At 34.9% G+C, this 11,394-nt stretch overlaps 1 protein-coding gene across 1 annotated transcript; it reads right to left on the bottom strand.

The window, feature by feature from the left end:
* Window positions 1-3,739: 3,739 nt before the first annotated feature.
* LOC139487426 (TRAF3-interacting protein 1-like) lies at window positions 3,740-10,680 on the bottom strand. Its single transcript, XM_071272189.1, has one exon. It carries the CDS (start codon window positions 10,381-10,383, stop codon window positions 7,822-7,824), a length of 2,562 nt encoding a protein of 853 aa, XP_071128290.1. The 5' UTR covers window positions 10,384-10,680; the 3' UTR covers window positions 3,740-7,821.
* Between the last annotated feature and the right edge of the window lie 714 nt (window positions 10,681-11,394).

The raw sequence follows: 11,394 nt of genomic DNA, 5'->3' as shown, positions 1-11,394 counted from the left end.
ACATTATTTTAGACTCGCTTTCAGTGATTACATGTAACTTTTTATACTGACAATGGCTTTTTAACTTTGTTCTTTTCGTTGTAGTATAATATGCCTTTTAATTATGATTATTTATTTTTTAACTTTTCTGTTCCTTTTGGGTTTTTTTTTTATATGTGTTTCAAAATTTTATTTCATTCTTATTGCATTGACCTGTTTTGATGTTTAACACCTTTTTTTTTCTTTTTTTTTTTAACTTCATTGGATGTTTTATGTTAAGCGCTTAGGGTAATTTTAATTAGATAATGCGCTGTATAAATATTGTAAATAATAATAATGTATCATGTGTATTGTACGGAAGGAACTGAAACATAATTTAGATCCTGCAAGCAGAAGCTGTTAATTGTTTTGTCATCACAAATTAAAGATAAAGTAAGAATTTTGTTCAAGTGCAATGAATTGTTAACCCGTAAGGGACTATGTTTTGTCATGCAATACTCTCAGAATGTTTGTTGACATTGTTTTACCAGTGGCGGATCCATAACTTTTCCGAATAGGGGGGGGGGGGGGGGGGGGGGGGCTCACTGACCTAAGGGGGCCCGCTCTAGTCATGCTTCAATGATTCCCTATATAATCAACCAAATTTTTCCCACGAAAGGGGGGGGGGGGGCGGGCCCCCCAGGCCCCCCTTCCTGGATCCGCCTATGTTTACTAATTGTATTTATAGTGTGTCACAGATCAAATTTATTCGTTTACATGTTGTTTTTTTGGGGAAAGACGGCTCTAAGCCGTCAATCCCCTATGTGGTTGACCAGAGTGACATCCCCTAACGTCATTCATTTTGTTTTTATAGTGTGGAACAACACCCCACCCCAACATATCTTACTGAGATTGATGAGGAGACACACAAATGAATAGATTGACTTTAAACACTTTTTTACACATTTCCCGCGAAATTGTTGTATCTTGAGCTCTCCTTTACACTATTTACGTTCTTTACAATCCGGAAAAATCAGTATGACGAGATATTCTAAATATATCCAACCTACTGTACATTATATTTTATAGTGACATCATTGTTGGAATGCCACTCTACGCAGAAGCAGGGATATCCTTCCCTGTTTATTTAAATCATTCTCAGAGTTCGTGTACTAATTAAAAATTGGTAATTGTTAAATTTAAACATGTAGATCATGCAATACTTTAATTTGTAGGTCAACAACTTTCAAAGTAAATAAAAGCCGTGGGGATACATGAGATTGGGGAGAAAAACGATTTTTTTCATTTTTTCTGTAAAATTCTGTTTTGAGAATCTTCTTCTAATTCAGGAGCACCTCAATTGATGAGTATTTATCCACTAAAATAAAAGTTAATGTATCTGAACACTTTTCAGTCCTTACTTTCTTAAGAAAAAAAAAGAAAAATCTTAGAGAACTGCCACAAAAAATGGAAAATGGTTCTAGCCTGCAGTTCATTGGTACACAATTAAGATTTCAAAATATATTGTAGTTGTTGTTAAATGACAGAATTCAGTTGAATTTTAGATAAAAAAAACTATCAACTTTAATCCAATGTTTAGATTTAGAAGATGCAGATCTCTTCCGTTGGTCTAAATTGAATGATAAACTAAGGAAACGAAATTACATTAAACAACAATTGATTTCAATATTGTCAACCTTTCTACATGTTCTAGCTGTTCTTTTTGTCATTCTTTATATGAAGACAATCAAAAGATAACCCCCCCCCCTTTTTTCCCGAAAAAAAAATAGAAACAAGGACCGTCTTTCCTCTCAGAGCTATTCAGCTCTTTGATTAATTATTACTATTATATCGTTTTGATTGAGTTAAGTCAATTGATATTTGTAGTGTCTTTTTATGTTGTTTTGTCATGCTACTATTTTATGTAAGGGTGAAGTTTGACGCATGTTAAAACGTTTAAACTCGCTACATTAGTTTGCACCTGTCGTAAGTCAGTAACCTGTTGTGCAGTGGTTATCGTTTGTTGACATGCTTAGTGTGGTTCATAAGTGTTTCACGTTTCTCGTTTTTTTTAGACCGTTAGTTTTCCGATTTAAATTTGGTCACTAGTAATTTTGGGACCTTTTAAAGGTTGCTGTTTGTGTTAAAGGCCGTACTATGACCTATGATTGTTAACTTTTTATACTTGTGACTTGGATGGGGAGTTGTTACATCTTATTTATATTTACATATATACTGATAAAAACCTGCTGTCTAATGCCGATGTTATGTACAGATATACAATACAATATCCCAAATATACAAAACCGCTAAAGCATACTATCAATTTCGTTGTCATGAACCATCAGAATAAAAGTATACAAAATCAAGGATGTATACAAATCCTTGACAAAATGAACCGACAGAATAAAGGTTTTATAGAGAATCCATTTCTTCCCGGATAAAGTTGGTAATGTATAGGGGAAAACAATATTCTATTCTATTCTATAGATAAAATTAGAAACATGAACACAAACTTAATGTGTGAAAGCAAAAAAATAATACCTTAATAACACTGAATCTTTTGATCTGATAAAGTATTAGTCAGCCTCGGGACCATACTGTCGACCTTCAAATCACTGTGTCATATTCCCTATACATTAGACATTAATATTCCTGTAGCAAGCAGCATGGCAATGATGCGCTTTTAATCAATTGTCTACTGTTATAATCATCAGCGATAGAAATATGGAATTACACCAGACTCGATACAGTCATTTTGAAAAAAACCTTTATTTTATCCTAGGTCAAAACTATTATTTTGGGACATTGCAGTAGCAAATCCCGAAATTTTCAAAAAAAAAAGGAGGGGGTCACTGACAGATAAAAGGGCCGATCAAGTCATGCTTATGTGATTATCTAAATAATCAACCAACATGTTTGCACAAAGGGATGGCCGGGCCCTGGTCCGCCTAAATCCGGCACTGCATCGGTTTGAAACAACGCATATCGCTCTGCCAAGACCAATTGTAAAAACACTGGAGATTTAAAGACGATGACAACTGTTTGATAGCACTGGCATTCGACCCTGATTGTGTTGTATTTGTGTTTGTGTTTATGTTGCTTCTGCATTCGACCCTGATTGTGTTGTATTTGTATTTGTGTTTATGTTGCTTCTGCATTCGACCCTGATTGTGTTGTATTTGTATTTGTGTTTATGTTGCTTCTGCATTCGACCCTGATTGTGTTGTATTTGTATGTGGCATCTTATGCTACACATATATAAAGTAGAATCCAAGTAAATACTAATATTTATTATACAACTCAAACGATCGAACTACAGTTACAGAATGATTATAATCCTAATAAAAGCCTTATTAAACTATGTGCAGATAATGAACCCGTGTGTGGTCGAAATGATAGATACATAGAAACTGTCACAGTATCAATTATCAGCGGATGTAACTGTTTATATTAATGTCACTACATTGTATTTGTGTTTATGTTGCTTCTGCATTCGACCCTGATTGTGTTGTATTTGTATAAAAATTTGTGTTTATGTTGCTTCTGCATTCGACCCTGATTGTGTTGTATTTGTATTTGTGTTTATGTTGCTTCTGCTCAATTTTTAGTTTTCTGTGTAACTGTGACGGTTTGTTCTAAACTTGTTTATCATTTTTTCGTTTACCTTTTGGTGATAGTGATGTTTCTGTCTTTCTCCGCTTCATAATCTTTCATTGCATTGCATTCTTTTCACATACTCCCGACTTTTTATGGAGTAATAATTAGAACAAACAGCACAAACATTTCATAAATATTTATTAGGGTTGCATTGTTAACAAAAAGATAGCACCTTATAACAATAAACAGAACGTGATATCAAGCCGAAAAAAATACAACAGATATAATTTTTTTATACTGGTGAAAATAACAATATAATGACAGCGTACATAATTGCAATAATTAAAAAAAAACACAGTTGATGTTGATTTGACGGTGTAAATGGTTTTGTTGTTGTTGGTTTGTTTTTTAATGGAGGGGATAATCACTAAATAAAATCAGCCTCGCTGAACTTTAATGCTAATAGTAATATAAATGATAAACAAGAAACAAAAACGTGTACAAGTAGACTGAAAAGTTATTGTATAGTCTAATAGTCTAGGAGTTAGTCAGTATTCTCTTTCGAATTCTTATTTTCTTTTTCATTCATTCATTTTGCCAAAAATTGATTGATCCAAAAACATAAAACTTCCCCTTATAAACACACTTTAGAAAGACCTCCTTGTCGATCTGGTTCTTACGCAAGTGCACAACTAAACTAAATAAACAAAAATATTATATATATATCAAATAAATAACAAATATATTTGAAGTTTTTGGGGTTTTTTTTGTGTAAATAATATTGGTCTGGTTATTGAGAAGTTCGATTACATAATAATTACATAAACTCATTTGCTACTTTATCTTATAAAAATAATATATTTATGTCCTTAACCTTGACCAGGCTTCCCCAAAAACGGTTCATCTTTATCAGTTTTGCAAAATAAAAGTACCGTTACCTAACAATATCGCTTATCTGTGTTATAAACACATGCTGGTCTACTTTATTAATAAAACAAGAATGTGTCCCCAGCACACGAATGCCCCACTCGCACTATCATTTTCTATGTTCAGTGGACCGTGAAATTGGGATAAACCCTCTAATTTGGCATTAAAATTAAAAAGATCATATCATAGGGAACATGTATACTAAGTTTGAAGTCGATTGGACTTCAACTTCATCAAAAACTACCTTAACCAAAAACTTTAACCTGAAGCGGGACAGACGGACGAACGAACGGACGGAAGAACGAACGGACGAACGAACGGACGAACAGACGCACAGACCAGAAAACATAATGCCCCTCTACTATCGTAAGTGGGGCATAAAAAGCAATTGCTAATACAAAACACAGTCATGTAAAAGATCTTTCATAGAGCAGCAAAAGAATACAAAACATGATTTATATTAAAGTACATCACCAACAAGAGACATAAAGTAAACAATAGCACGTACATAATACAAATAAATACATAAATACACTAGAGTAGGAAATGAACAAGACTAAAAAAAGAAGAACAACATATTAGTAAACATGGTAAAACTGACCTATGAAATATTTCCAAAATATATGGATGTACTTGAGTAAAGCTGGGGACAATATATATATATATATATATGTTCCTGAGTAAAGTTGAAAAAATACTGCTTCTGTACTTCGCGAAAAAGGCATTGAATTTAAATACAGTGGCATATATTCACTTCTTAAACTATATACCAAGTCTTTAAATGAAGCAAGTACATGGACTAATAATATTCAAGAATTGAAAAGAAATAGTTGTCCATATAAAAAAAATAGTTAAGGCCAAATAAAATAGTACGTGTGGTTCCAGTTACATCTAAAAAGTGAGTGTAGGTAGGTAGTAGATATTATTTTCACATTGAGTACATGGGAGCACAATTCTGATTTTAACAGTCCTAAATGAAAAACAAAAAAAAATTAGAATATGCTATTATTAAGACTAAACAAGAGTGCACACGCTGAAATGACTCGCCTTCTTTACTAATCATTGATATTATGCTGATAGTTCTTAATATAAAGCTTTATTACAACTGTCACATAAACTTAACATTAACCAATAAAACTAAAAATTGACCAATGAACCATGAAAATGAGGTCAAGGTCAGATGAACCATGCAAGGCAGGCATGTACAGCTAACAATCCTTCCAAACAACAAATATAGTTGACCTATTGTGCCTATAGAAAAACAGACCAAAACACAAAAACTTAACATTGAGCAATGAGACGTGAAAAAGAAGTCAAGGTTAAATAAAACCTACACGACTGACATAAAGATATGTCAATACACCAAATATAGTTGACCTATTGCATTTAGTAGTAGAAAAAAGAAAAAAACTCAAAAACTTAACTTTGACCACTGAACCATGAAAATGAGGTTAAGGTCACATGACAACTGCCAGCCAGACATGTACACCCTACAATCATTCCATATACCAAATATAGTAGACCCGCTATTGCATACAGTATAAGAAAAACAGACCAAAACACAAAAACTTAACGATAACCACTGAACCATGAAAATGAGGTCAAGTTCAGATGATTACCTGCCAGTTGGACATGTACACCTTACAGTCCTTCCATACACCGAATATACTAGTCCTATTGATTATAGTATCTGAGATATGGACTTGACCACCAAAACTTAACCCTGTTCACTGATCCGTGAAATGAGGTCGAGGTCAACTGAAAACTGTCTGACGGACATGATGACCTTGCAAGGTACGCACATACCAAGAGAGTATTTAACATTAAAAAAAACCAACTTTATTTTCAAGTAGTTACTGAACCATGAAATGAGGCCAAGGACATTGGACATGTGACTGACGGAAACTTCGTAATATGAGGCATCCATAAACAAAGTATGAAGCATCCAGGTCTTCCACCTTCTAAAATATAAAGCTTTTAGGAAGTTAGCTTACGCCGCCGCCGCCGGATCACTATCCCTATATCGAGCTTTCTGCACAAAAGTCACAGGCTCGACAAAAATAGGGTAGGTAGGGTAACTGGAACCACACAAATATGTGTATTTGGCCTAACCAATCCCAATTATAATAAGTTCGTCTTAATTTATCATAATTTGCGCGACAGTCACACAGACAATTCCAATAGCCTTACTAAAACGGGAACATTTAATAAAGGCATAATAAGCATGATTGAAAAAATACTACAAAACGATTTAAAATTATCCTGTGAATGACATTCAATTGAAAAATTTATATCTGCATACGTACTGCACAATATTGTTTGTTCTAAGACGCGCACATATTTATCCATCATATCGAGATAGAATCAAAATCATAAACAAAAATAAGTTCCTGTCTACAAAAAGCATAAATTATTAAATGAAAAGTCAGCAGAAAAAGTGCAGCGTGTCTAAAGACCGATGTCACCATGTCTACTGGCATATTACGCATTGACTGTTGCGCTATACGCTACATATAAACTGTTCTGTTATATATAGCTATAGGTTTCTGACTGGCTTATTCTTGGTTTTATAAAACCGTAAAACAAAGTCACACAGAGTTTCGCGAAAATGACAAGACCACGATAATGTAGTCGATAATATGGTCGAGGTCACCGTCAGAGGAGGGGAGTGTATCGTAACCCTTTGCTAGCGAAGATGGGTCGAGATACTATCCCTCTATAATACCAGTAATAATCATTATTGTTTCTGCTAAATTAATAAACCTATTTGTGTAAATGTAACAAAATGAAGATACTAAAGCAATAGCATATCTTATAGGTCAATGTGACCAAACTGAGAGAACTATTACCAGAACTGGTAAGGGGTGTATGCTTATCTTTTCAGATGTAGAGGACAAAAAAAATAATGAAAGCCTGTAAGCCATTGTTGATACTATACACTGCTAATTGTAATTGTATATAAGGGAGCAACCATTTACCTTCAAAGAGGAAAAGGGGTATGGTTAATAAGCGAACATTATTTTTACGTTTTTCGACAAATTCCCAATCAAATTATTTTTTTTTAAATAACACTGGAAGGTGTGGGGAAATATGAATACAAAATGTTGTTTTATTGTCATCTGCTTAACCACAATATTTATTTTCATCATATTGGAGATAAGAATTTTTTTTATCCCCCCCCTTTTTTTTTTATTAAAGTAAATGGTTGTTCCCTAAGAAAACCAAAATTGAAGATGATAGAAAACATTAGGTTGCAACTAATTAAATTCTATATAATACAAATATAAATATTTCTCATTTAGATTGTAGAATTTCATAAAACTATATAAAAAAAAATCATAATAAGAAACTATACATTGGTTTACCTTCCGTGTCCGACAAATTCTGACTGTCACGATCATGTTCATGATTTATATCCGCACGTGCTGCATTATCGTCTGCTACTTCATGAACAGACGACTCTTCGGAACTTGCATCTGAGGTACTAGAATGCTCTCTTTCGTTTGACGGACTTGTTATGTTTTTATTTGTACTTTGTCCTTTTAACAATATCTCCTTAAGAGGTACTACACTATAGTCTGTGGGTGACTTTAGAGGGGATTTCAGAGTTTCCTTGGCGTTTGATGAAGGTGATAGTGATAAACTTAATGATTCTCGATCTTTATTCTTGTTCGTATAAGGATGTTGTCCATCGTCAACTTTAGAGTTCCTGATCTTATCTAAACTCGGCAAATATGGCGTCGAAGCAACCGTATAAGATGGCTTAGGGAAATTATATGAACGTTCTTTCGTTCCATGCTCGTTTTTCACAGAGAACTGTTTTGAGATTTCCATCAGAGGCTTTATAGACTTCGCCTCAGCGTTAGTATTTATTGGTTCTTTAAAAGTTTCGTCTGTGAGTTTTGCACGAGGGTAACGGAATTTCGGGGGTTGGATTTTACTAATGTCAAAGGTTTTCTTCTCCCTAAATTCCTCCCTTGTAGGTTCTGACACATTGGAGGCGGTAACGGTGTCTACAGGTTGTTTTATTTCAGTAGTGTCAGGTTTTCCTTCATCAAGGATTTTCATTATTGCAAACTGAGAGTAGGGTAATGTTGCACTTTTAGGCCTCTCTTTGCTTTCTAAATTGTGTTGTCTCAACGAACTTGTTCTCGGGGGCTTTGGTGGAGGTTTTCCCGGCACTGATGAGGTTCTCGAAAAACTTTTACTAGCAGATCTAAAACTGTCGGGTTTATCAGAACAATCGATACTCTTTTCAGTATCACAACTAAGCTGACGGGTAGAAACGGATTTCCCTCGGGCAAAATCACGCTCTCGAGTTTGTTGAAAGCTTTTAGATCTTTTTGGCTTTGTGACAATAGTTTCTTTTATAAAATCAGAACCACGAGAAAATTCTTTATACATAACACCCTGCGGATCTGGATCAACAGTATGGTATTTCTGCAATAACGCTTGTTTTTCTGTAAATGACAAGTCTTGATTATCATTTTCGGTATCTTCTTTGTCGTCTAGTTCGTCCTGAATAACCAGTGCAGTCGACAACCTGTTATCCGATCCCATGATGCTATTCTCGGACAAACTGCTCAAGTTACATCCGTTTATTATATGATCCGAAAGTAGATCCGAGATTCCTGAATTGTTTGAGATAACCGGCGACTGTAATGCGGCCGAAAGACAGAGTAGCGCTTCCTGTTCCGCATCTACCTGCTTAACTTCGGTGAATTCGTTCGAAGGTGAAACATTGCCATGTGAAGACAAGGAAATGCATTCATGACCTTCAAAGTCTGCATCCGTTATTGAAATTGGGATAAAAGAATCGTGTATACCATCGTCCCTAATAACCTCCTCGTACGGAGGCAAGCCTTCCATGTCGTTACTAATTAGCTCAAAACTGTCACCATTGTTAGCAAGACATTCGCGATTAGCGGTAACTGTATTAGCACACGCTTGTTCTACCAAGCCTTCATTTACTAATTCTTCGTTTGTATCTGGTTTATTCGCATACCTATCAGGACTATGTTGTCGAACGGAGGCTCGTTGACTTCTTTCTCGACGGTCTTTGTCTGACGAAAGACGTCGTTCTCGGTCTGATGAGTGACGTTTTTCCCTCTCCGACGAATGACGCCTTTCTCTATCTGACGAATATTGCCTGTCATCCTCTGTCGAACGATTGTTACTTCTTTGCGAAGACTTGAGACCCTTGTTTCGCTTTTTATCATCTCGTTTCCTTTCTCTGGAATGATGCTCAGCAGAATCCAAATGTTCACCGGAAGTTGATGGCTGTTCACCAGAGACATATATACCACCACTTGACTTCTGCTTACGTCTTTTTTTAGATTTTGACATTAAAGGAGCAGAGCTTGATTGGCTTCCTCTGTCAGTACCCCTACGAAATTCGTCCCTGATTTGTCCCTCTTCCTGGGATACAGGAGGGTGTTTAGGTTTCGGGCGACAACAGACATGTTTGATACAAATTATTGAACAGATTAGTGATAAGATAGTTTGTAATGTCCCTGTTCCCAGTAACATGCCGTGAATTAGTCGAGTATTCGGGTGGCGGTTGACTGTTTCTAGATAAAATTTACTACCATATATAAGTCCACCAACGGACAAGGCTATCACACCGAACGAAGCCAGACATGAGAACATAGAGAACATCATAAATGTCTTTACAACACATACTCCTCGCGTTTGTGCGGAAGCTATTCCAAAGAATCCAGAGATTGCAATCACAGAACCGCTCCATATCCCGGTGGCAACGTAATGTCCCCATATCTGGTTAACAAGTCCAATTACAGAGAGAGATATACTAGCTACTCCGACAATTATAGAAATAATGGAAACAGCGAGCACTTTATACGTAGGAAAATTAAACAGCAATCTTATACGTAATGACATCTTATAGTAACGATCCAGGTATTCCAATTGTTATTAATCATAGTAGATATTGAACTGCTATTTACCTGTCTCAGCTGTTGACAATCTTTAAGTCATTGATTTATTTGCCGATATACGTATAACCGATTTTTAATCAAAACACTAATTTGTTTTCTACAAGCTTTATAGTCGTTATACATCTGATCGTAAATTTCACTTATATCGTGTGTTGTGTACATTCATTTTACTATTTTGAATCAACAGAATTACACTTAAGTAGTATATGCACATGTACAGGTGTTGTAAACATATTTACCTGTGCAGGTAAAATATTCTAAATACGGACCGAAAGAATGCTCTTGATTGGTCAATGCAGAAATTTTGAGCCATTGAAATATATTGTATTATAAAAACCTTCTAGAAAACGTCTTATTACCAATCTGTAATTTCACACAACAACATACAGCGTCAAATTCGAAATCTTATTATTTTTGTTATCTGAACTGACCAGTCTGCATGTCTCCCGTACAGATTTTCAAAGATCTTCTCTGAAACTGCTGAACCAAGTTAAAAAAAAAAGTAGGGGTGAATGATCCATAAGGTACATAATACCGATATAGAGTTTGACGTTTCAAAGGAGCATTGTCTACGAGATTCAAAATAATGCGATTTTGTTTTTGCTCAATCTTTATCGAAACAGATATAGTGATATGATAATTCGCCAGGTTATTTCAATTTTATATAATAAAGAAAAGCTTAGGGATATTGCTGCACTTGCAATGATATAATTCGGCCGCACTGGATTCTTATTCATGTTGCCTTCTATTTATTCTCTTAGCTAGAGGTGGGTAACGTATAAACTGGGCGTGTTCCGCTTTTAAAAGTAATTGAATGTCATCGCTGAAAGTGAACCAAAGGAAACTATTTGTTTGAATGATTCGATTTACAAAACTCATTATTATACAGGTAAAAACGATGATTAACATAATTGTTTAACCTATTATATGAAATCAAACAGACCTAGAAAAATCC

Source organism: Mytilus edulis, chromosome 9 (genome assembly GCF_963676685.1).
Source record: "Mytilus edulis chromosome 9, xbMytEdul2.2, whole genome shotgun sequence".
In the NCBI taxonomy this organism is placed as follows: domain Eukaryota; kingdom Metazoa; phylum Mollusca; class Bivalvia; order Mytilida; family Mytilidae; genus Mytilus; species Mytilus edulis.
This window is presented reverse-complemented; position numbering and strand designations above follow the sequence as displayed.

Bases quoted from the DNA above. Each gene is read 5' to 3' on its own strand.
- LOC139487426 (XM_071272189.1), bottom strand. From the start codon at position 10,383: ATGTCATTACGTATAAGATTGCTGTTTAATTTTCCTACGTATAAAGTG.